General features: G+C 34.6%; 1 protein-coding gene across 4 annotated transcripts in view; it reads left to right on the forward strand.

The window, feature by feature from the left end:
• LOC143194290 (tetratricopeptide repeat protein 28) overlaps positions 1-11604 on the forward strand; it is a 60377-nt gene that overhangs the window by 45465 nt on the left and 3308 nt on the right. Inside the window, exons 19-37 of one of the 4 annotated variants that reach the window (XM_076400967.1) lie at positions 107-324; positions 669-861; positions 920-1168; positions 1222-1425; positions 1479-1721; positions 1773-1972; positions 2026-2271; positions 2334-2495; positions 2552-2700; positions 4652-4802; positions 4861-5022; positions 5079-5232; positions 5295-5445; positions 6547-6698; positions 7469-7690; positions 7749-7950; positions 10209-10335; positions 10392-10964; positions 11021-11141. In XM_076400967.1, the coding sequence (XP_076257082.1) occupies positions 107-324; positions 669-861; positions 920-1168; positions 1222-1425; positions 1479-1721; positions 1773-1972; positions 2026-2271; positions 2334-2495; positions 2552-2700; positions 4652-4802; positions 4861-5022; positions 5079-5232; positions 5295-5445; positions 6547-6698; positions 7469-7690; positions 7749-7950; positions 10209-10335; positions 10392-10964; positions 11021-11141 (3879 nt within the window). The remainder of the gene's footprint in view (positions 1-106; positions 325-668; positions 862-919; positions 1169-1221; positions 1426-1478; positions 1722-1772; positions 1973-2025; positions 2272-2333; positions 2496-2551; positions 2701-4651; positions 4803-4860; positions 5023-5078; positions 5233-5294; positions 5446-6546; positions 6699-7468; positions 7691-7748; positions 7951-10208; positions 10336-10391; positions 10965-11020; positions 11142-11604) is intronic. The other 3 variants (XM_076400969.1, XM_076400968.1, XM_076400970.1) reach the window with 3 other exon arrangements.

Below are 11604 nucleotides of genomic sequence, written 5' to 3' on the forward strand. Positions count from 1 at the left end.
TATAATTGGACAATTACAAATACATATACATTTAAATTGTCATATAGATGCAGACCTGGAGAAATAATACGCTGATTTACATACGCAATTGATTTTTATGTTGCAGGAAATGTATACGAATCCTTAGGAAACTTAGATCAAGCTGTTCGGTACCAAGAGCAACACTTATCTATCGCCATGAGTACCAACGACCAGATCGGTAAAACGTTAGCGTACAGTGCCTTAGGTCGAGTCTATCAACTTCTTGGCAATAGAGCACAAGCCATAGCATATTTAACGCAAGGCTTATGCATTGCTGAAGCTTTAGGAAGGAGGGACGAGGAGGTCAGTAATACATTCGGAACAAAAATTACTAAATATTGTTTCATATATTCATTCATATTTGAGGAATATTAATAGTATTCTGCAAAAAAAAACAAAATTATTTACAAATATTTAGCAAGCTTTCACGCTACTACTACTGAATCTAGTGCTAAGACCAAAAGTTTTGTAAACATTCGACGTTTCCTCGAGTTTTTTTTCTGTTTACTTCAATTAATCTTCATTAGTGTCCTGGAATAAATATGTAGCCTATATCTAAATATGTACCATTAACCATTAACCTACGATTTCAGTAACTAACCTGATGAAATGTGGGAATACACCGAAGTAATAGTTAATAATTTTAGGCTAAAATCAGAAATCGTCTTGGCCTTGCTCTTTACGCAAACGGAGATCTAGACGGCGCTCAGAAACAATTAGAATCCGCTACGCATCTGCTGGAAAGTATTCGAAGGGAAACTAAAAACAGCTCAGAATATAAACTTTCCTTGTTCGAACTTCAATCATCCAGTTATCAAGTACTCCAAAGGGTCTTAGTGTGTACGTATTTTTATAAATACTGTTACTAACATCTGATTTTATTTAATTTGATTTACAGGTCTTAATAGATCTGATGACGCTCTTGTGGTGGCTGAGAGAGGCAGGAATAGGGCATTCGTTGATCTTTTGTTGGAACGTCAAGGACTCAACGACACCAAGTCAAAATGTAAAGGGATCAAAACTGATATGTTAGGCATTAGTACCATGGATCACCTAAAAGATATAGTTAACAGGCAGAGAGCAGCTGCTCTGTATTATAGCATCGCAGCTGGGTTCCTATACGCTTGGTTACTATTACCATCAAAAGGTACATTATCATAATTTTATCATTTTTGTGATCATTAAAGAGTTGTCTATTAGGTGTGGTAAAGTTCCATTCAGCACCACTAATGGAGACTCAGGAGCCTTCAGAAAATTTTGATAACACCGATCCAATACCAAGTGGTACGGGCTTGCTTGAAAAACTAGTCACGTCAGTTAGAGATAGTTTAGGTTTAGAATTAAGTCCCTGTACGACGATTGCCGAAGATCAATATCTGGATGATAATATATCCGAAAGAACTGGTACGTTAAAACTAACTAACTTATTGATTATCTTTAACCAAATGTTATTTTAGGTTTCCTAAGAATGGTTAATCGACAGCATCTGATGAACTCGAGTAATTACTCTTTAAGTTCGTTATTTTCACTGGGTAGTGTCGGAGGATCCGTGGCCTCACTCCAAGGTAGTACCAGATCCAGTTCAAGCGCGCAAGGATCCACCAGAGTTTCCAGAAGACAGGCGTGGAAGGGACCTAGTTGTTTACATGCCTTATACACGCTGCTCTTACAACCGTTTGAAGAATTTTTACCAACAAAAAGTAAAATATTTTAAACGAGTTCAAGAGTAGTTTATTTTATAATTACCCCAGCTTCAGGTTCCAAGAACGCTGCGAACAAAAGGGAATTGATTTTGGTACTGGAAGGTGATTTATATCTTGTTCCTTTCCCCGTTCTCAGATCATCAAATGAGAATTCTGAATATTTATGTGAGCGATTCTCGCTGCTGGTAGTACCTAACTTAATGTCGCTGAAATCTGGACGAACCCGAAAGCAAGAAACTGATCAAACCGTAACAATTATTGTGTTTAGAGTAATAATTTTAGTGTAATGATTATATTCTAGGTTCGTAGTTTGATAGTAGGAAATCCGAAATTGCCTCCTACCATCACAGAACACTGGGGATGGAAGGATATTCCTCAAGCGGAGCAGGAAGCCACTATGGTGGCAGAATTGCTGCAATCACAAGTTTTAATTGGGAATAGTGCTACCAAAGAACAAGTTCTTGCACAAATTCAAGATGCTGAATGTGTCCATTTTGCTACTCACGTCTCGTGGAAGTTATCTAGCTTAGTTTTAAGCCCAGCTGAAGTAAGTTATACCTATGAAAATTAACATAAGTTTATAGAATTTATTGAAAAATATCTTTTCAGGTATTGGAACAATCTCCTACCAAGAGATTATATATGACGGATAATTCTGAAGAAGATGAACATAGCGAAGTATCTATTACCACCGAATTACCACCACTTTCCGAATTCCTTTTGAGTGCGGCTGATATTTTGTCACTAAAATTATCTGCTAGACTAGTAGTGGTAAGTATGACGAGACGATAAAATGTTCTTGTTTTAAAACATCACAACCATCCCAGGTTAGTTCTTCGCATACCCGGGATCAACAGGGATGGGCCACTTCCGATGGTCTTGTGGCTTTAGTGAGAGCACTTTTGGCAGCAGGTGCACAGGCTGTATTGATATCTCTTTGGCCAGTTCCAGATACAGCAACAAAAATTCTTTTAAGGTCAGTAATTGAAATGTTATCAAAAAATGTGTCTATATTTTGTTTCGAGGTTATAAAAAATATTTTTGGGGTTCCATATCGGAATCCTTTTCATCATATTTTTTATTTCCCATTATTATGCTAGTCGTGATACTTAGTCATAAAGATAACAAGACTCTAATTCTGGAAAATCTTGACATGAGCACAATAATTTGAATTTGTGATGTTGCCAGTTCCTATAAAATATGCGTATATTTGAAGGATATAATATAACTAGAATATAATGTTTTGAATTGAACACAAATTAACCTAAAATTTCCCTTGAATCCCAAATTAAAATGTTTTGCCTCCTCTCATATTCTTTATCTGAAGAGAATGTCAGAATTATATATTTCTGATCAATTACACTTGTATTTAGAGGTGGTAAAGCTCTCCAGTGTCAGGGTCAAAACAAAAATGGCTGCCGTAGTTCGTTGAATTCTAGCTCCTTAGAGCTTGTAAATAGCAACGTCGCAAAATTAGGCGAAAGGTTTAGGAATTGATCATTCCTAATTAATCACTACTATACGCCGAAGTTAAAATGCATATTAAAACATAAATTATGACTACCGAATAGATCAATAGCAATTTGAGAGCAATTTTTAGAAGACGCGTTATGTTCAAAGTAACGTATTTTTGAAGATTGTCACTTGTTTAATGAAATTTGTACGATTAATAAACCATTAATTATGAGGTTTTGAAAGAAGAAAAATCTAAAATCTAAAACAATTTGATTGAAGAAATCTAGTAGGCGTTTTAGTCACTTTTAAAATATATGAGATAAAAAATATATATAATTTTGGTGTAAAAATGTAACCAAAGATACTAAATAACGCCACTTTACTAAAGATATAGAGAAATAACTAAATAACTAATAAAATGTATTCATCATCAGTACCCTTACCTCACTCTATTGACCAGACATAATGATTCTGCTTTGATTTATTTGGATCAACAGAATTGAAATGAAATACCTTTGTCAAATTTCCTGCACAAACTGACCGTACGATACGTACACAACATATAATAAAGAAAGTTTCTTTATTTCTTTCTTTATTCTGTGGTACACAAGAAATACTAATGCGTCGCTGGTGCTGACATCTCTTGCACACTTGTAGCATTAACTAATTACAGATATCATTATTGTCCTTTACAGTTCAAAACAGCCCTTAATATCATTACTTTTCCGTAAAAGTCTGGAAATTTGTTCAAGATTATATTACTTCAAGTAAAATTCAATATTTTCATGATATATTTTCTATCATCTATTGTTAAAAATGCGTATTACATTTTACATCCTAAAAGAAGTCTATAATTCAAAGTGCCTGCGCTATTATCCTAGTATTCAGCTAGCTCTCTCATTCACATCACTGGCAAGATTACTACGAATTAATATCTCCCCAATCCTCAATGATGATGCACTAAGACTAACCTATTGCTGTCAAAAACATACTATCGTGCCGTATTTCAAGATGATAATGCCCATAAACAAAGACGAAAAGTTTTAGTCTTAATTTCAGTACCATCACATAATTACATAGAATGGGAAATAGATTTCTTTCCCCAACATAGCCGCAGCAATTGACGAGTTGTGTTTTGGGACAAGAATGGTATTGCAGTCTGTTTGAAACTCATGTTCTACAAATTCATATGCTCTACAAATCTGTTCTGCGAAGAATTGTAGATGCTTTAAAAGCTAGTAGTGGCTGAAAACCTTATTGATAAATAAATATTGTGAACATGTCAGATGTTTATATTAGCTTGAATATTTTCTGTATGGTCTGTTGTTTGTTGACTATTTTCTCTATGAATGTATTATATTTTTTAAATACTTTTATACTTAAATGAAGGTTTAAACTTCATTTAAAACGTTTTAAAACTTTTTTAATACGTGTCGGAGATGTTATATAACTAATATTTCTTGTACATTTAGAGCATTTTACTCAGCACTTTTACAAGGCACCAGAGCGGCGAAAGCTTTAAGCGAAGCCATGCAGACCGTACAGCACACCAAGCATTTCGCACACCCAGCAAATTGGGCTGGTTTCGTCCTAATCGGCTTAAATGTCAGACTATCGAATAAGGTAACAAGGGTAACTTAATATTAAAGGCGGTGTGGGTGTTTAAACGTCTGGGTTTTAGGTTGCCTTAATGGGACAGGCGTTGTGTGAATTATTACAAGTTCCTGATAAATGTAGGGATGCCTTAAGAGTGACGCTACACTTGGTGGAAAAAAGTTTGCAGAGGATACATCGTGGACAAAAGAATGCCATGTATACCACCCAGAAATCTATCGAAAATAAGGTGTGAATATATATCCATTACAATTTTAAAAAAATTAATTTCTGAAATGAATATAGGTTGGTACTGTAACTGGTTGGAGAGAATTGTTGATGTCCGTGGGATTCCGATTTGAACCAGCTTCCAATGGTATTCCAAGCAGTGTGTTTTTCCCACAATCAGATCCAGATGAACGATTAACTCAGTGTTCGGCCAGTCTACAAGCTTTACTAGGTGATCTACAAATTATTTTGTATAATTAGTAACTGTGATTATAATTTTCTTTTACATGTTAGGTTTATCCACTATATCAATACAAGCTCTATCGAAACTGACGTCAAATCCTGATGTTGCCGATGATATCATTGCTGTCATTCAGTCAGCTTTATCGCAGTTTTCCTCCAAAACTGTCGATAATGACAGTGTGGATGTTGCTTTAAATGTCAGGTTAGTTATGATTTATTTTAATGATATTTGTTGTGTTGTTGGAGAAAAAACAATGTTGTAAAAATACAGTATTTTCTCTCCTCTTTCTGTAAATTAACACCCACAGACGAGATGTTTATTAAATTAATAACATAAAAAATATAAATTTAAACATATTAAATATATACATTGTGAGGAAAATAATTACGAATTAGATGGAAATGATGGACTTACTAAATCGTATGCTTGGTTTTGGATAATTACAGCGCCTACTCATTCTTCTTTTTTTCTACACTGGCTTTCGTATCGATGTAAATCATATATTTAACAAGGAATTCTATAGTTTTCGATTCTCGATTAATTCTCGATATTTCTTTTGTTTTTCGACACTCTACAGCTTCTGGTATTCTGGTTCAATTCTTCAGTAATTATTTCTTGTCAACTCTTCAGTAACTATATCTTGTCAATTTTTGTAATTATTTAGTAATTCTGATACATTTTCTTATAAGTTCTTTCTTCTTAATTCTGTCTAATTTTGATGTTCTTCTTACTTGCAAATCCTTCACTACATATTTTTATCAAAAATCTCTTTAGAATTCTGATTCTCGTCGATGCACCGTATTTTATTGTCTAAGCTTCACCCTCGGGTTTTTGTTGGTGGTGGACAAGGCTGATCCAAGAAACCCTTTTCTGGGCCCCGATTCATTGATAATATCGGGGAGGGAACGACTCTTCCAGCTATAGTTTATGGCTATAGCCTTCATAAGGTATAACTTACATTATCTCCATTACATTAAAACTCCATTATCCGAAACACTCGACAACGAGCCAATTGGATAACCCTTTCTTGGTTGGCATATTATAACTAGATATTCGATATCATGCGATATTTTAATTTGTTTCAAGTCATAATTATTTCCTCATATCATAAATATTATAAGAAACAGTTAAATGGTCTAATAAATTAGACCACTAGACTATACAAAAAGAAAGAATATTACAATTTTTGAAAACGCAAATTTAAACGACTTCCTTAAACATAAATAACTAACATTGCGTCGCATTTTTAGCTATTTTGTAATTTTATTTCATGACTCACTGTTCTATGTCTGTTTTCTCTAGGTTATGGAGGGTACCGGGGTGCCATGAATTGCTAGCATCACTAGGGTTCGATCTTTGTGACGTCGGTCAAGATAAAGTTACTTTAAGGACTGGAAAACAAGCTAATAAACGGAACATCCAGTTTACCTTACAGGCCCTCTTAGCATTATTTGGTAAGTACATCTAAATTCTGTAGCAATTCTGAGGGCATCAGAGGTAAAAACAATACTAATAATAAAATATAATTATTCGTTAAAACACATCAAAAAATATGTGGATACATTTATATTTATTTTAAGGGGTTATTCTAGTCCAGAAATTAAAAAAAAAATCGAAATTTTTAAATCCAAGCTTCAAAAGCTAATTTAAATTATTTTCGAGGATATAGCTGTTTTAGTGCTTAGTTTTCTAGTATCATTTCACGTCCATACTAAATATAAACAATCAACCTTAATAATAACAATCAACCATCAGTAAGGTGTTTTAATAAATATATATACAATTATATAAATATATATTTAATACATATATCTTATGAAGTCCAATATATAGGTCTTCCAATAAAACAGCCAATGCACGACACATAAATTATGTCGAATATACTTCCAAACGCATTTTGTAAAAATGTAAAATTCGTTTTAAACCCATTGCGGATTTTTCTTCTCATTTTTCCCTAGTTAAAAATAGACAGAATGCTCTCTGATGCTTCGGAACATAAACAGTCTATAAAATTCTATTTTGGTTGGTATTAGTTATCAAATATCTACAAAATTCATCAAAATATAAGTTATAATAATTGAAAGTTACAAACCGGCTAAGATTTAATAATGTATTAACATATTAACGTATATACTAACGTATTAATTATGATGATGTGCATTGGCTGTTTCATTAGATATACTAAAAGTACAAACTAATAAAGATATGTATTCAATAATTATAGATACACAAGAAGCTCCTAAAAGCCTTACTATCGACTCCTCCAGTAGTTTGGAATCTCTTGCCTCTGTTGATAATGATTATCCACATTCTGATAACGAAATATGTTCTACTCCTCAACCAACACCAAAAGTTATAGCAAAGAGGATCCCTCCGCCTTTCAGCCGCACCGTACTGCCTCATAAACGACTTGGTGGTGCTTTCACATCATATGTTAGAAGACGTGGTAAGAGCGCGTTATTATTTTAATTGTTGTCACCTGTTTTATTTATTGGTTCGTTCAGGAGAACCCGATGGACGTACCGCCAATCCTACAGACACCAAAACTATGCCAGATATGAAAACTCGCAAGAATAACACTCTGGCGCGGCCAGGAGGTGGGGAATCGGATGCCGCTTTTACTCCAAGTCCGCCGGTTGTGATGCAAAATGAAAATTCCAGCATGGCTATGTCACTTGCACATCAGTCAAGGATAAGGTCAGTGTTGTACGTTTTCTACTGTTAGGACAACAGTATTTATTAACTATGTAACTTATTTAAGTCAATTCAATTAATTTCGTACCATATATACAAGAAAACTGGAATAAGTTAATTCATCAACTGCTAAAGTATCTGAAAGTTTTTTGAGAGTTTACGTTGTGTTTTCGTTCAATAACTATTGCCATTCATTATCTTTGAACTTTTAAACTGTTTAAACCAAAACTAATAGTTTTTTTTATGGCTGTGGGCAATAGATTTCCTCAAATCAAATAGTAGAGGTTGTGCAGATTTAAGCATTCCATGATGAGCGTCTATATACAATAACTCAATAATACGAAATGTCAAACTGTTCTTTTACGTAGATAAATGTTAAAACCATGGAATTTAATAATTCGGTTATAGTTTTTATAAAGTAAAAATAGTATCTATATTTTGTTTAATAGGTTTTTAAAATTACACTTCGCATTTTCGCAAATAGATATCACTGATCAAAATACATACAAGGTCCAAAATCTATTTCTCAACGCTAAAACGGAAAATTTGATATCATTATAATGCTTCATCTTACAAGATGTCAAAATTTTACAATGATATCAAATTAAATTTGAAAACTTTAACGACATGGCAATCTATAAGAAGCAAGTTTTGAGAAATGTGGTGTGTCAATTTTTTGGAACGTAAAAGAGATTTTATTCAAAAGTTATCTTTGAATTAAAAAAAAACTATACACCGCTAATATTTCCGACTACTTTTATGCAAATATACAGAAAATATACAAATATAGAGAAGAATAATGTTATTATAATTTAATCTAATTCACGTTTCAGTTAGACAACACAAAAACAAATCGGTTATAATCAATTGTTAAAATACACCTTATTTATCAGTTTTAGTTTCCTTCGATTTTTAACTCTTTTCACATTTCAAAAAATGGTTCATCGAATATAATGTTTATCAAATACGAATATCCCTTCTGTAGACTGATATTTGGGGGATTCTTAAAAACCAAATGAAATGGATAGATAAACTGGAGTATTGTAAATAAGTGTATAGAATTTGAGTGCAATCATATTGGAAAATGAAGCCATTTTTACAACTATAAATATCTTTCCTCATTTCTATTTCTTCAAGGGTGATACACTAATTATAGCAACCCTTTAAATTTTTGGTACCATTTTTGTAGTACGATTTGTCCTTTGCTTCAAATTAGGCCTCAGTTTCGGCAATCACCTCTTCTTTTAACGAAAATTTCTCCCCAGTGAGCATTCTTTTGAGATCTGAGAGCAGGAAATAGTCACTAGCGCCAGATCTGGAGAATACGGTGGATGAGGAAGCAATTTGAAGCACAATTCATGGATTTTTGCCATCGTTTTCACTGACTTGTGACACGGTGCATTGTCTTGGTGAAGCAGCACTTTCTTTTTGGTCAAATGCGACCGTTTTTTGGCGATTTCGTCCGTCAAACAGTCCAATAACGCTATGTAATAGTCGCTGTGGATGGTCCTTCATTTTTCAAGGTAGTCAATGAAAATTATTCCATGTGCATCCCAAAATACAGACGTCATAACCTTGCCAGCCTACTGTTGCGTTTTCCCACGCTTTGGGGCTGGTTCATCGTGTGCAGTCCACTCGGATGACTGTCCATTGGACTTCGGAGTGAAATGATGGACCCATGTTTCATCCATTCTCACATATCGACGCAAAAACTCAGGTTTATTACGCTTGATAATCTTCAAACCCTGCTCCGAATCATCAACTCGTCGTTGTTTTTGGTCAAAAGTGGGTGCACTTTGCACAGAGCTTTCGTATATCCAAATATTCATGAATGATATGATGTACACGTTCACTTGATATCTTTAAAGTGTCTGCTATTTCATTCAATTTCAATTTACGGTCATGCAAAGTCATTTTGTGGAGTTTTTTAAATGTTTTCGTCGGTAACAACCTCTTTTGGGCGTCCACTGCGTCTTCGGTGCTCATTTCATCACGTCTAAGCTTAGCATACCAATCCTTGATGGTTGATTTTCCTGGGGCAGTGTCCGGAAACTCGGCATCAAGCCAAATTTTTGCCTCATCTGTGCTTTTCCCTTCAAAAAGCAATATTTTATCAACACGCGAAATTCCTTTTTATCCTTTCTATGTGTCAGGCCGGGGACTTTTCAGTTGACATGTTACTTATTGAATAACTTACTCTACTCAGTATCTAGTCCTTAAATTAGGTTGTATACCTTGCAATTACTTTTACACTAATGATGAATTATTAGGTCACTGTACCCACAAACTGATTCAAAGACTGACACAATGAGACCTGATAGTTCCAGTTCGGCTAGTTCAGCGACCGATTGGGAAAGTGGTCATGCTACAGTTTTAAGACGACAAACCCAAAATCAGGTATATTTTAACCTAGCGATCATGACACAAGTTATTCATAAAACGTTCCTTTTTAGATGCCACCTCTTCCACCACCACGAGCTAACAAACCTCTGGTCGACTTGCCTTTATACAATAACTTGCCTCCGGGCATGTTCGAAAACAGTTCCGACAGTGAATTGGAGAAAATGGAAGCCAAAATGTTCAGCACGAATCCCAGAGGAAAAATCACTTTCAAAAAACCGAGAAATCCCATGTGTACTTTAGACCGATTGAGCGTTAGAACTGAGGTATCGCATACTGCTCAGTCGACGCTGCATCAGCCTCAGTTATCAGCCAACCGTAAGCCGATCACTTTGCCCAGCGAAGAGACACTCCCTTCGAACGAGCGTCTTCTATACTTTTCACCCAACGAGTCCGATAGTACCGCCACTTTGTCTTCTTTGGTCTCAATGGCGACTGGCGCTGTTGGTGGTCCTCTACCTGGCGCTGTGGGCGGTACCAGTGAGAGCGATGATCCAGAATTGGCAGGAGCGAAATCCGACGCGACAGTTGGAATTAAATCCACCAGTGCTGCAGCTTTACACGATACTATCTTAGCAACACAGTTGAGGCACATTAATCGTGAGATGACACCGACAATATCAGAGGTAATATTCGTTTTAAAATTAATCAAAATAAAATTATATCGAGTTCGAATTTGTAGGTCTATCATGAACGAAATATTGGACTAGGATTGGCACCTCCGTTATCCAAATTGCTGCTGAATCAATCGAGTAGTTCTGCGCCCAAAACAGATAATACAGTATTGGAAAAAATTACACTAGGTAAATATTAACGTTGGGAACTATCGACTGAAAACAGTCGAAACAGTCGATAGTTGCAAAACAGTCGAAACAGTCGATAGTCAAAAAAATAGCGACTGAAAATAGTAATTACTATTTTCAGTCAAATGCGCGGTTCGACTGTTTTTTTCCATTCGTGATGTCAGACGAAGATGTACGAATTCTTGTCTGTATAAAATGTGAGATAGGAAAGGACGGAGATAAATGCTTGGAGCAGTTAATTTTAAATGTCTTTATATTCTCCAATGGTAGTATAAGCGATATATATATATATATATATATATATATATATATATATATATATATATATATATATATATATATTCATTCACGTGATAACTTTAAAAAAGACAAGAAAAAAAATACTAATATAATTTTAAAGGATGTAGGATTACTTTTATACTGAATGTTCTGTGGATGTGTAAAAAGGAATGGAATAATATCA

This window comes from Rhynchophorus ferrugineus, unplaced genomic scaffold, assembly GCF_030347505.1.
Source record: "Rhynchophorus ferrugineus isolate W39M unplaced genomic scaffold, kcgeb_rfMv2 rfM3, whole genome shotgun sequence".
In the NCBI taxonomy this organism is placed as follows: domain Eukaryota; kingdom Metazoa; phylum Arthropoda; class Insecta; order Coleoptera; family Curculionidae; genus Rhynchophorus; species Rhynchophorus ferrugineus.